Below are 13,679 nucleotides of genomic sequence, written 5' to 3' on the forward strand. Positions count from 1 at the left end.
AGCAACGAAAATAATTTGATGGTTGGGGGTCACCACAACATGAGGAACTGTATTAAGGGGTCGCGGCATTAGGAAGGTTGAGAACCGCTGCTCTATGGGGACCTATTCAGGGATAAACATGGTCACAAAGGAATCTGAGAATCAAAATATTGGATTCCACCCCATATTTTATTTTACATCATAATCAACTTTACTACTTGTTACTTTTTCTATGGAGACTTGGTGCACCATAACGAGTAGTGTTACTTTGGACAATCCATTAAATATCACTGGGCCCTTTCCCGTCTTCCTTTTCTTGCTACACACACCACTAGACAAGAGACATCCTAAATGTGTTCATTAAGCAAAGGTTGTAACACTGTGCTCCTTTGTACTCAGAGGGAATCACTCAAATTAATTCATGCAGATATTCAGCTAAGTTTCCACATAACACCTTCCTTAAGTTAGCTTAATTAGTAACTTCCGGTAGGCTAATGTGCCATTTGAACAGTTGAGAGTTGGTTAGTAAAGTTACTGGATTGGGGAAAGCCACCTTAAAAAAAACGAATATTCTAAGAAATATGAGGCAGCTGTACTGTAGAGGGCCTGGCTCTGAGAGTCTAAACAGGGCAAACTGGATGTTACCATTTTTATTTTTTTTAGGCAAGTGACAGCTCTTTTCACATCTGTAAAATCGAGAGAACATCATATTGAGTAACCGGATACAAACAGAAATGACTCCCACGGACTGGGAAAATACCATTTTGCAGATCTCATGATGGAATGTCAGCATCCCTGTCTTTATGTTAGTTCTCAATAAAGCTTCAATTAGTCAGGGGCGGAGCCAGGCTCCTTTTCTGCGGGATGATCACACAAACTCTAGGCGTCTAGTAGGTTTCCCGACCTATAAAAGTGGGTGGTTAATGTCGTTCACCTGCTTAAAGAAGAGGCCACCTCCATCCGCCAAGCACCCTTCAAACAAACCCTCTGCCTCTCAGGTCGCGAACAATTCGCGCTTTAGCCCTGGTCCCAGGCGCCTCCTGGCGGCTGTTTCCGGACGTAGCCTCTGCGCTTCGGGGTCCTGGCCGCGGCCAGGTCTGCCTAAGGATTTACCTAACTGTAGAGATCCCGTCTCCGCCCCTCCCCACTACCCGTTGAGGATTTTAAGACGGCGATGAAGGGGCTGGGGTTAAGGCGAAGGCAGCGTCCGCGGCGGCCTCGCCACTCCCTGAAGGATGGCGGAGTCAGGCGGTCCTCGGGCAGCTCGCGACCCGGAAGTCGCCGCCGGCGCGAGGCCCCCGTTGCCGAGCGCGGGCGCGAGGGGCGGGGCTTGTCGGAGACAGGGAAGGGGGTCGCCGCGGCTCCGGCTCCTCAAGTTGGTGGCTCCCTCGGGCGCTGCTCGGCGGGCGTCGAGTCCGCAGGGCGGGTGGCCGCGGTCCCCGAGTGGCGCTCTCAGCTGCTGTCAGAAGCGACATGAGTGCCGCGGGGCTGTTGGCTCCGGCTCCAGCCCCGGCTGGAGCGCCGCCGGCTCCAGAGTATTACCCCGAAGAGGATGAAGAGCTGGAGAGCGCCGAGGACGACGAGCGCAGCTGCCGGGGCCGCGAGTCTGACGAAGGCGCGTCCCGTAGCTCGCTGGGCATCCCGGAGTGGGGTTGGGACCGCGGCGGGAGGGGATGAGGCTTTGCATGGGAGAGGGGCGGGGCGACCTCGGGACTTGGGGTAGCGTGGAGGGACAGCTGGCTGGAGCGGAGCTCCGGGAAGTTACCCCCACCTGCGCAAGGGAAGGGGAAGCTCCGGGTATGTTTACCCTGCAGTTATGGGAAGAGGGGACTTCGGGAGCTGTTGTCCCAGCTGCCCCTCTTCTCCCAGCCATCTCTGCTTGTACCTCCGGGCTTCACTGGTTGGAATGAGAAAGCCTTCCATTGAGTCGCCCTGCCGTTTTAGTTCCGGAGAGGAACTTTGGCTGCTTGGTTCCCCAAGTTGCTCCCCGCTCCCAGCCCCCCTCCCCCCGCCGTCTACCCCTGGGAAATGCTTTAGTCAGTCAGCCCTACTTTGGGCAGTGCAAGTGCAGGTTGGTTAAAAGAATGGGACGTGGAATCAGAATTAGGTCTACATTGGGCTCATTTAACCCAGCTTTTGACTTTAAGACAACTCACGTGAGCTTAGGAGCCTGTTTTCCCAACTGTAATGGGGCTCCCTAGCCTAGGTGTGAGGGCTCAATGAGGTGTGCACGCCAAGTATTGTACTGGTACTTGAAAGCCCGGTACTCAGTACGTAACCTCAGTAGATGTTTTCACAAACACTGGCGAAATAGGCACAGGGGAAGAAGGTAGGGATGTGCGTAATGGTGCCCAGATGTTGTTTGAAGTGTCATGCTCTTTGCATCGTCCTTACTGCCTCTCAGGTCCTTGCTTTTCAAACTGGGCTTTTTGCAGTTTGGCAAAGTGTGAGCAACTCCTTTTGGAGGGATTGAGGAAGGAGCTGGCTGGAGGAGGAGAAAGGGGAAGAAACATAAAGGACCAGGGAGAAGAAAGAGGAGTTGAAGACCAATATATGGGTGGACTGTTCTGGCACAAAATAGGGCTGTGGAGCAAAAGGCCAGACCAGCTGTCTGTAATGTGGAGTATGTTTTATTCATCTCGGTTCTGAGTGCCAAGTAGGGTGGCCGGCACGTGACAGGAACTCAGTGAAGGTGTCTTGACTGAAGGAGGGGGGATGGGTTTGTGGAGAATTGGACCTTTAACAGCCTTTAGAAAGGTATCTGCATATGCAGATATAAAGTTGAAGGAACTAATTGCATTTGGTTAAAGTACATTTGAAGACAAGGCTTACCCAGAGATTTTGAATGAGACACTTGTGACGCGTACTGTTCCTAATGCCCACAAGGGGGAGCAATGAAACCAAAATTGATTTTTTTCCCCCCTCTTAAGTAGGGCTGTTGAAATTATGTAGACGCTCGAGCAATTTGCTTATTCTAAGAACAATGTTTCATATGTTCTGAAACAGTTTCCGTTTGATCATCTTGTCTCCTTTTAGTTGTCACTTTGAAAATATCTCAGTTCTTAAGAGCTCTGTTAATTTAGATTTTCCTTTGTTTCTATGTGACCTAAAATCTCTTAAGGGTTCAAGCTGGGCATATACCAGAAGAGAATGTACCTATTGGGTTACTTGGAGTAGAGTTCAAGGCTTGCCTGCCTGTAGTTCTCCTCTTACATCTCCGTTTTCTGAACTGCCTGTTCTGCAGAAGTAACAGCCTTGACCGTGACTGCTTGTGTCTGATGCACCCTGTTCTCCGCCTGCACTTCAGATAAGGGCAAGCTCTTTGCATAAAGCTGGCTGTGTATAAGTTGGAAATGGCATTTTCTTTCCTGAAGTAACTGTATGTAACACTTCTCATTGACGTCTCCCCACAGGCGTGCATTGAGTAGAAATTCATTTTACAGAAGATTATTAAGTGTCACTGTCAGGTGATACCAACTCTATGAATTATGATTTTAACAAACCCTTCTTCCCTGATTTTACTTAGACACTGAGGATGCTAGTGAAACTGACCTGGCAAAGCATGATGAAGAAGACTATGTAGAAATGAAGGAACAGTGAGTATGAGTTTTAGATTTCTTTGTTGGAAAACAAAATGGATGAGAAAATCTTTATAGTGACCTTGTGTATATGGCTTTGACCATAGTGCTTCTAAAGATTATGTATATGTGTGTAATTTCCCCCCTTTAAATTTGTCACATTTAATCAGTCCTCCTGTTACGAGAATCTTTTGAGAGTAGACCAGAAAGAACCTTGAAATGATGTCAGGGGAATCAGGCCATATAACGAGAGAGCCGTTTCCCATTTTATCTACGAGGTGTGATAAAAAAAAATACATGAAGGGGCGGCTGGTTAGCTCAGGTGGTTAGAGTGCAGGCTCATAACACCAAGGTTGCCGGTTCCATCTGCGTGAGTCAGGGAGCTGCACCTTCCACAACTAGATTGAAACAACTGCTTGACTTGGAGCTGATGGGTCCTGGAAAAACACTGTTCCCCAATAAAATTTCTTTAAAAAAAAATACAGTGAATGTTTTAATTTAAAAAAATTATTACAGTGAAAGACACATTGCCAATAATTCCCCTCAGAAATATGCTCCCTTGCTTCAAACACACTTTCCCCATTGTTCTCGCCACTTTTTGAAGCAGTTCTGGAAGTCTTCTTTTGTGAGTGTCTTTAGTTGCGCTGTTGTGGCTGCCTCGATGTCCTGAATCATTTTGACTTAGGGGAAGAGCTAGAAGTTACACGGTGCCAGATCCGGTGAATAAGGTGGATGAGGTCACACCATAATGTTTTTGTTTGACAGAAACTGCCGTATACCAGAGCGATGTGTGACATGGAGCTTTGTCATGATGGAGGGTGATTTACGGCACGCTTTAAAACACACCTTTCTCAACTGTAGCTCATACCTGACTGATGGCACCGAACAAGTTGAAACTGGCCACACACTGTTACTAAGGGTCAAGCTGCTTCCCGTATCAAAGATCCCTGCCTTTCCAGTGGATGGCACTCAGCAGCAGCATTCACCATATTTTTTTATCACACTTTGTATTTTTTAGATGTGAAAACCATTGGCCAGAGAGGGTAAATGGTGTTTCACAGCTACTTGGTTCTCAGATGGGTGCGACCCCACCGAGCCCTGACCACATGCTGGATGGTGTGCTAGATTCCTAGAAAGCTCAAGGAGACCAGGATGGAGAACAGGACTTCTGTTCCAGGGCCCTTTCCACTTATCACACATCTTCACCCAAGCCGTCTCATTGCAACCAAATATGCCCGGAGAAACTAAAACCACTCACTTTTATTGTAAACACAGATGCAAGACAATTAAATATATCCGATAAGTATTTGTTGAATGTATTTTGAGGATCTTGATTTGACTGAAAATTCTATAAACTAGGCAGTCAACATTGCTTTCCTTATAGGTCTTACTTACAAATGTTTTGAGACCATCCTTTGGATTCTGTCATTGTTTTCAAGCTTTGGAACTCAAAGGGGTAATTCAGCTAAATCTGACCAGTGCTGAATAAAGAATTACTTTAATAATTCATGTAATTTTTCTCATAGCTTCATCCTTGAAACTGTGCTTGCTTTTATAAAACAGATTTTCTTTCTTTTAAAGCTTTTTACTGATTTACCGTGACCCATTTGAAATGTATTTTCACATACCTGGCTTTTTCCCGAATCTGAATTTTTTTGTTATTTACTTCTTCAATCTGTTAATATTCCCTTTTAAAACAGACTCAGAATTTAAAGGCCTCGTCTGGTACTCTCAATGTGGTAGAAAATTTAATACACTGGGTTCCAAATACTGACTTCTTGTGTGCAGTTTAAACACCCGTTCTTCTTATACTTGATATATTTAAGCATTCTTTAGGGGCACTCTTTTAATTGAATATGCCCCTTAATACTTGATGGTGTAGAAAATAATTTTAATTAAAATTGAATGACTTGTGATTCAAGGTGAGCATTGAGAATACATCAGAATTTTCCCTAAAAGAACCAGACCTGAGTAATTCTCAGCTTCTGCCACTTCTTTCTCAACCTATAGATAGTTGGGTTGTATTTGTAGCCGTTATTTGACCAATCAAAAGGCTATTGTGCCTGTTATCTGTTAGGCAATGGTTTTATTTCATGTTGCAAATCTTGTTTTTGTCCCTGTGAAACTGGGGGTGTTTTTCGGTAGAAGCAAAAATATTGCTGAAATGTGATTTACCATGGAATCTACAGTCACACAGACTTGCCAGAGTGTATAATTGGGCTATAATCCATTGGGTGTGAGGGAGAAAAAAAATAACATGCCAGGTTCTTTTGCTTTGTTTTTGCTGTGTATTCTTATCCAGCTGTGGCTGCAAATAAATCAGGTATTTTAACATTTGTTACTGAATTACTATTATTTCTCTGATTCTAAAAGAGTAGTGTTTTAAAAATGACATGAAGGTTTATTAGTGCTTACACAGCTATGCTCTCTACATAGAAAAAATGTGCTGAAGGCATAATCTTACTCCTTTGGAATTTATAATCTAATCGTAAAGTTGATATAAGAGCTGTGTTTAATGCCTTTCCTGCATTCGTGTGTGTGTTACTTATGCTTCTAAATTCAGAAGAAAATAGCATCACACTTTCAATTTTTCTTTGTATGTTCTTGCCTAAGTGTTTATCATTGTCACTTATTTATTAAAATCTGTATGTCCTCATGTTTGTAGATTTTAGACTGATTCTCTAAAGGTAGGATAACCCAGGAGAATCTATAAAATTGTGATGTGGTTCTAGAACACAGAATTCCTGTCCATTTTTTATCCTTTTAGCCACTACTACATTTTAAATGAGCTCGCTGACTTGAGTTTTCTCTCCTAAAGAACGTGGCTGCCATTCCCATAACAACCCGGGTAATTTCTGTACGTAGATTGTACGAAGGAATGAAGTATTGAATAAAGTCTTTGAGTGTGTCTTTACTTTGTTTATAGGATGTATCAGGATAAACTGGCTTCTCTCAAGAGACAGTTGCAACAGCTGCAGGAAGGTTGGTGTATGATTTAATCCTTCATTTCTAAATATACTTCTTAATATTACAAACCTTTGAAATCTGTGTATTTCACTTCTGTGAGAGTCATTAAAATTTGGTGGGGCTGATTCTAGCTGTCCTAGAATACATTTTGCTATCTTCTGCTATCAGTAAAGTGGCGATTTTCAAACTGTTTTGAAATCGCAGGACCTTCTATAGAGCATGAACTGAAAACCACTCTGCCTAAAGCTAGACATTTTTAGGAGAGATGTTACCAAAAAAATAAATAAAATTGTACTATTCCCTCTAAACTAAATGCTAACGACCTGTGGATTATCCTTACTGTGTTTTCTCTTTTTAGCTTGGTAAATTAAAAGTGGATTGTATCTTGTCAGATGCTGTTTTGTGCTAATCACAGTTCAGCATGGGGGTTACGAGCACAGACTCCAGGCCCATCCCCATCATGGGTTTGCATCCCAACTTCACTGCTTTCTAGAAGTTTGACCTTGTGCACATCACATTCTCTTGGCTTAATATGTTTTTTGATCTGTGAAATGAAGAAAAGGAAAGTGGATGAGATTATACACAAGGAGTGACTAGCACTGTTGGGCACACTGAGAACTCAGGGACAGTTAGCTGCTGCTGTTAGGTCTTTGGCTTCATTTTTGTGGAGTCCCTCATCAGTGAAACTGCTTTTCCACCAGGAACTTTTAGTGCTTGGACTAGCCCATCCTGTATTGATTTCTGCTTAATAGTGAAAAAATGTTCCCAGGAGTTGCAATCACACATCTTTTTGTTTTTATTTTTTCTTTCCATGATAATGGAAGTATTGCCAGAGAAATACATTCCACTCTAGAAAGTCTGTAAAGCATGATTGAATGAGGGATTTTGAAAAAGATGCCATTAATTTATCCTGCTACAGCATGATCAGGAAACACTTTCCATACTAGTTAGGACCCTCAGAATTAGCAGTTTTGGGGAAGAGCAATGAAATGAGTAGAGATTCGGTAAGAACCTGAGCTATCCAGTATTGTCACTATTTAAATAAAATTAATAACTCAGTTTTTCATTTGCACCAGCCACATTTCAGGTGCTCAGGAACCACATGTAACTAGTGGCTGCCACATTGGACAGTGCAACATAGAACATTTCCAGCAGTGCAGAGAAAGTTCTAGCATTGATCTAGACCAGGGGTTGGCAAACTTTTGAGATGGAAGAGCCACTGGGGGTCAGCAAACTGTGGCTTGTGAGCCGCAGGCTCTGAAGTAAAATTGAAAATGAAAATAAAACTACCATCGTTTCATTTATAAAATTTTTAAAGGATATTATTCACATAATGGTGATTATGTAAAAATATATTTATGTTTCTCGAATAATTTTAAATTGTTGTGAGGGATAGGATTGGCTCTTCCAGGGGTCGGCAAGCTTTTGAGACGGAACGTACCCAAAGAGCCGCGTGTGGCTCGCGAGCCGCAGTTTGCTGACCCCTGATCGAGACCTTCCTGAAGGAGAAGGAGGTTTCTCCAGGAAAGGGAAGCCCGTTGCCTCAACCTGTAGCAGCAAGTAATCAGAGTCACTTAAGGGTGCCTGCACCTTTAACTCGCCCTCACTTCCTAGAGCAGCGGTTCTCAACCTGTGGGTCACGACCCCTTTGGGGGTCGAATGATCCTTTCACAGGGGTCACCTAAGACCATCGGAAAACAAAAAGATATTTACATTACGATTCATAACAGTAGCAAAATGACAGTTATAGAGTAGCAACGAAAATAATTTTATGGTTGGGGGTCACCACAACATGAGGAACTGTATTAAGGGGTCGCGGCATTAGGAAGGTTGAGAACCGCTGTCCTAGAGAGTCTCAGTCCACTAGGTTGGGGTGATTTCTGCTGTGTGACTTGGCTGAGAACCATACTCCAATCAACTCTGTTGGTGCCTTTCCTTGGTTCATGTTTCATCCTGATGTTCTAAGACAGTCACTGTTGGTGCTAGAAAATAATTTTAGGAACAAAAATGGAAAGCAGATCTTCAAAATAACTTTTTATTTTGTAAATCTCAAAATCAGGTACATTACAGGAATATCAGAAGAGGATGAAAAAACTAGATCAGCAGTACAAAGAGAGAATACGAAATGCAGGTAAGGCTCTGTCTTAAGTGGAAATAAATCATCTTCAGACTTTTTTCCTTTTGCTGATCATCGATATTATATGGTCATAAGAGCTATTCTCCAAAATGTACGAGTATCTCAAATATCCCATTATGGGGAGAGTTTTAGGGGGAAGAAAGGCCTCAAAGGTGAAGTTATGTAAAACTGGCTCATCTTTTTTTCCAATGGCCAATGAACAGCCAGTAGTCGAGGTTGGTGGTGGCTCCTTGCAGTTGGGTTGTCCTCCCTTGTCCCCAAGGGTCGTCTTGCATATTCTGCCAGGCTGGCTTAATGGACGGTAAGAGGAACTGACATGAAAAAGGATTGCAGGTGGTTTTGCTCCTGTTTTGAGTTTGCTGCTTCTGGTACTGTGTGCTCTGGGAGGAAGGGGTGTCCTCCTGTTTTTTTTTTCAAGTATTGTCTTATAAGCATTTAGAGAAAAAGGGTATGTTCTTTGGTGTGTTGTACATGGTAAACGTATTCATTCAACAAAAATTTGTTGAGCATCTGCGTCATCTAAGCTGAGCAATACACAGTAGTGTAACACATTGTCCTCGATTTAAGGAAACTCAGTGTTTCATTGACAGAAGATACCCAAATGTGTAAATTAAGGAATCTTAGGAGTTAAGTAAAGAATCATGCGAAAAGTTGTGATGACTGTTTAAAGTGTGTGAACACAGATTCCTGTGCTTACAGGAAGCCTTTTGTAAGTGTTACATTTTGAAGCTCATCAGCCAGCACGTTGAGTGCCAGTCAGCATGGTGTTTGTTCCTGCGGTGGTAGAAGTAATGCTGGGTTTTCAAATGCAGTCTGGGTGCCCCACCTCAGGCTGCTGTCCTCTGGCTTTCTGATCCATTGACTTTCCAACTTTCTGTCGATGCAACGCTTCCTTTGTTGTAGCGAAGGATGTGAGGGGTGCTGGGAAAATGGAAATGCAGGCATTAGCCTTCTGCCCACCCACGTCCCCCACCTGCCCCTGTGGTCACCCCCCACTTCACTCTGAGTTCCTAAGGCATCTCCTTAGGACATCTTTAAAATCCTCATCCCTCTTCTTGGAGTTCTCTTTTAGCAGGGAAAGGAGGTGGAAGGTCACTAGGTCTAGGTCTTCTATAACTTTAGGTTTTATGCCTTTAAGCAGGAATTTGCTCTTACAGCCTTAGTTTCCACATCTGTAAGGGAACCTACCTCACAGAATTGGTTTAAGATGTAAGTAAGGAAAGAAAATTGATGCGAGCCATTTTTCTTAAGCTAGAACTGCAGGGTGAGCATTGTTTTTCTTTGTCTTTTTTTTTAAAGATTTTATTGGGGGAGGGGAACAGTCCTGAGGTATGGGGGAAGTGGAACAGACAAATTGCTGTCCTTTTGTTCTTCAGTCTAGTTGTGGAGGACATCGCTTCACTGGCCCATGTTGGTATTATCATTGCGCTCTTCCTGGGTGAGGCAGATGGGTCGCCGGCCACTGGACAGCTGCTCACCATGACTCTTGGCAGCTGACGCCGGCTACCGGCCGCTCACGCTGGCTGCCGGCCACACACGGTAGCTTATGGCAACTCACTGCAGCAGGTGCTGCAGCCTACGCCGTCGCCAGTGACTCACGGCAGCCCAGCTCTAGGTTGAGCTGTTGTTCACCATCTTAGCTGTAGAGGGCAGTGTCACTGTCCCTCATGTGGGATCCAAACTGGGGCCCTGCTGCTCAGAGCTGGCGTCCCAATCCAGCTCTTAACCAACGCGCCACACGGTCGGCCCCAAGCATTGTTTTTTTTTAATTCCACTCTCCTGTCCTGTCATGATCTTTCATAACTCCCCCACCCCCCCACCCCCATATAACAATGCAGAAGAGTTCCTAAATCAGTCACTGTCTTGAGTTTTACTAAAGGAAGTTCCATGCAGAGATAATCCACTTGCTTTAGTTGTGTCTTTTGTGTAAACAACTACCACCAACTCTAAGTGCTAATTGCCAGTTTGACTTGGTGCAGGTGTGATTTCTCAGAATGGTACAAACTTCAGTTGTCCTGCCCTCGCGCAAGGTGCAAATCTGAAGCAATCATAAGAGTAAGCATGCCGGGCTTTGTGTGCCTGGGCTCAAGTGCCCAGAGATTCCCAGTGCTACAGAAAATAATGAGTAGCTTGTCCCTTTCATCAATTAATTTTCTCATGCTGTTATTTATTTTCTCATGTTGTTATTAACTTTCTCATGCGACAACTGTTATTTGATGTTTGGAGTCTTAATCTCGAGTCCCTGAAACTCAGAATCTTATGAAGTATGTGTGAATGTGCATATGTGCTTTCTTTATGGGAGAGTGGATCCATAGTTTTTATTAGGTTTGCAAAGGAGACCATGGTGAAATGTGAACAGCACCCCCTGGGGTTGTTGGTCTGCCAGCAATCTTTGCAGATCATATGCAGCAGCCCCACTGTTACCAGGAAAGATTAGAAACCTCACACCTATTTTGTTCCAAGTCCTAGGTTTGCAAAGAGGCCTATAATCTAGTGGTGGGGAAAGCTCATGGGCAAACAGTTGCTAATCATTTCCTGGCACACAGTGGGTGCTCAATAAGCTGCTGAATACTGTGGGGTGGATACTGTTAGGTTTCTGAGATGGGCTTGGTGAGTGAAGGGTCCACAAGAAAGGCTTTGCAGAGGAGGCTGCATTAGCTCTGAAACTTGGAAGTGCATTCAGAGACCAGAGGGCATTGCTGGTGGAGACACATGAGCAGAGGCTTGTAGGCCTGACAGCAAAGCCCAGGAGGGCTCGGAACCTCTGCCCTCTAAATTCCTGGGGGGCGTGTCCTTCCACACCATGCAGAGCCCTTCACACAATGCTTTAAAGACATCAGTGTTGACTCTGCTTCTGGAGTTCGTGCATTGTTACTTCCTGACCCATCCTGCCCTGCAGGACAGTTGGAGGGTATGTACCGAGTGAAAGAATGGATAACTTTTATTTTGTCAAGGTAGTTTGGTTCCTGCTGCTTGTTTTTGCCCTTGGGTAGAATTGCCAGAGCCGATTATGTTCAGGGCCAGCTTTTAACTAGACACGAGTGCTTCTTGTATCCTTCCCCTTCGTGTATATCAGCACTTCCCTGATGAAAACATTTACTCTGGGTAACCGTGCTTTCAGAAAGCAATTACTGCTTCTAAATGAATCCTACCATACTGTTGAAAAAGGTGACACAGTCTAGCGAATCTAATTGCACGTTTTATCTCTTTCAGAACTCTTCCTCCAGCTGGAAGTAAGTACCATGGATCTTTTGGGTTTGCAGGCTCTTTCTGAAACTGGAATCTTGCTTTCCCAATCGGAGGCCTTTTCTCCTATCACCAAATAGTTACTTGGGAAGCCCCCAGCTGGAAGCCTTCCATCACAGTTCTGTTTGACTAAAGGACTTTGGTCTCAGTTCAGAAATTCCATCTATTCATTTGTTTGTCAGGCAGACTCTGCTTATCACGGGACTAGGGGACACTCACCCCGCACTGCTTTCTTGTTGGCTTTGATCTCACAGTATTGCCATTTGGGAGTAGGTCTGAATTTTAATGGCCTGATAATTTGTTATATTGGTCCTGGAACAGCCCAATTTCTGAATTGGCTCAACAATTGACTCTTACAGCTGAAACTTTCTGGGTCAGTAGGAAAGATGGATTAAAATTTTTCCCTTTCATTCGGCACACATCTGAGTGCTGGCTCTGTGGGAGGCACAGTGCTTTGGTGCAGAGATGAGGGCCTGGATCTTGAATGATGTACTACTGCTCCTGGGGTGCCTAGCACGTGTGTGGGGGGGGTCAGGGGGAGTGAGTTTCTCAGAGCCACACAGCAATGTGAGAGCATCATGGTCTATGAGAGCCACGTTATTGGAAACCATTTTAGTGATGAAGTCAGTGCAGCCATGTAGTCCCAGCCTGAAGGATCCCACAGCCCACAGACAGAGCCCACCATAAGCCCCCTGCCTCTTCCCTTCATGCCGTGGTGAGATTTAGAAAATAGGTGCTTGTGCAATTGTTATTTAGCATAATTTCAGTGTTTGAGTACTTGGGGGTTCAGATACTTAATGGCCTTCTACTCTTTATTTTACTGTAAACATAAAAAAATACAGTAACTCCTACCATTGTGACTCAGTGTCTTGTAGTTAATTTTGAATATAGTTATTTTATCTGGAATGGACTATTTTCCTGCCAAATTGTGTCTGTAAGAAAGAGTTTATTTACTGTCTCTGAAAAACTTATGTTCTATTTTAACATACAAGCCGTAAAGTATAAGATATGGAAGAGAGGAAATACCTGAGTAGCCAGTGAGGTGTACTCATAAAAATAAGCAAGAGTTGTGTGGTTTGATTTGATGCATTCATTGGAAAACTGGCTCCCAGACACACTGTTAACTTCAAGTGTGAGTGCAGCTATTTCTCATATTTCTAGTAAAGGTGTTTTCTTTGCTCTTGAGTGCCGAGCCAGACTTTATGTTGGAGCCCTGGCTTCCAGGGCCATGTACCCTTAGCCTGTGTTTCTCTTTTGCTCAGACTGAACAAGTGGAAAGAAATTACATTAAAGAAAAGAAGGCAGCAGTGAAAGAATTTGAAGACAAGAAGGTTGAGCTGAAGGAGAACCTGATTGCTGAGTTGGAAGAAAAGAAGAAAATGATTGAAAATGAAAAGCTAACGATGGAACTGACTGGAGGTATGAAAGCACCAGCAGGGTTTTGGGATCCCTGAGGAGGACCTGGGGGGGGGCGCGTTCCAGTTCTTCCTTCTGTCCTACACTTGGGTTCCTCATCAGAGCAAAACAAGCTGAAAGGACTTGGACATGACAGGTCAGAGTTCTAGTTTTGTCTTGTATTAGCTGTGTAACTTTTCTTTTTTTTTAAAGATTTTTATTGGGGAATTGTGGGGATGGGAACAGCGCTGGGGAATTGGGGGAAGGGGAACAGACAAGTTGCTGTCTTTTTGCTCTTCAGTCTAGTTGTGGAGGACGTTGCTTCACTGGCCCAAGTTGGCACCATCACTGCGCTCTTCCCGGCAAGGCAGATCAGT

At 44.1% G+C, this 13,679-nt stretch overlaps 1 protein-coding gene across 1 annotated transcript in view; it reads left to right on the forward strand.

Moving 5' to 3' along the window:
- Positions 1-1,273: 1,273 nt before the first annotated feature.
- Positions 1,274-13,679, forward strand: part of SUDS3 (SIN3A corepressor complex component SDS3) — a 36,138-nt gene continuing 23,732 nt past the window's right edge. Inside the window, exons 1-6 of the mRNA XM_019649143.1 lie at positions 1,274-1,594; positions 3,506-3,575; positions 6,484-6,539; positions 8,584-8,655; positions 11,875-11,894; positions 13,170-13,326. Coding sequence (XP_019504688.1) covers positions 1,453-1,594; positions 3,506-3,575; positions 6,484-6,539; positions 8,584-8,655; positions 11,875-11,894; positions 13,170-13,326 — 517 coding nt within the window. The 5' untranslated portion in view covers positions 1,274-1,452. The remainder of the gene's footprint in view (positions 1,595-3,505; positions 3,576-6,483; positions 6,540-8,583; positions 8,656-11,874; positions 11,895-13,169; positions 13,327-13,679) is intronic.

This window comes from Hipposideros armiger, unplaced genomic scaffold (genome assembly GCF_001890085.2).
Source record: "Hipposideros armiger isolate ML-2016 unplaced genomic scaffold, ASM189008v1 scaffold_129, whole genome shotgun sequence".
Taxonomy (NCBI): Eukaryota; Metazoa; Chordata; class Mammalia; order Chiroptera; family Hipposideridae; genus Hipposideros; species Hipposideros armiger.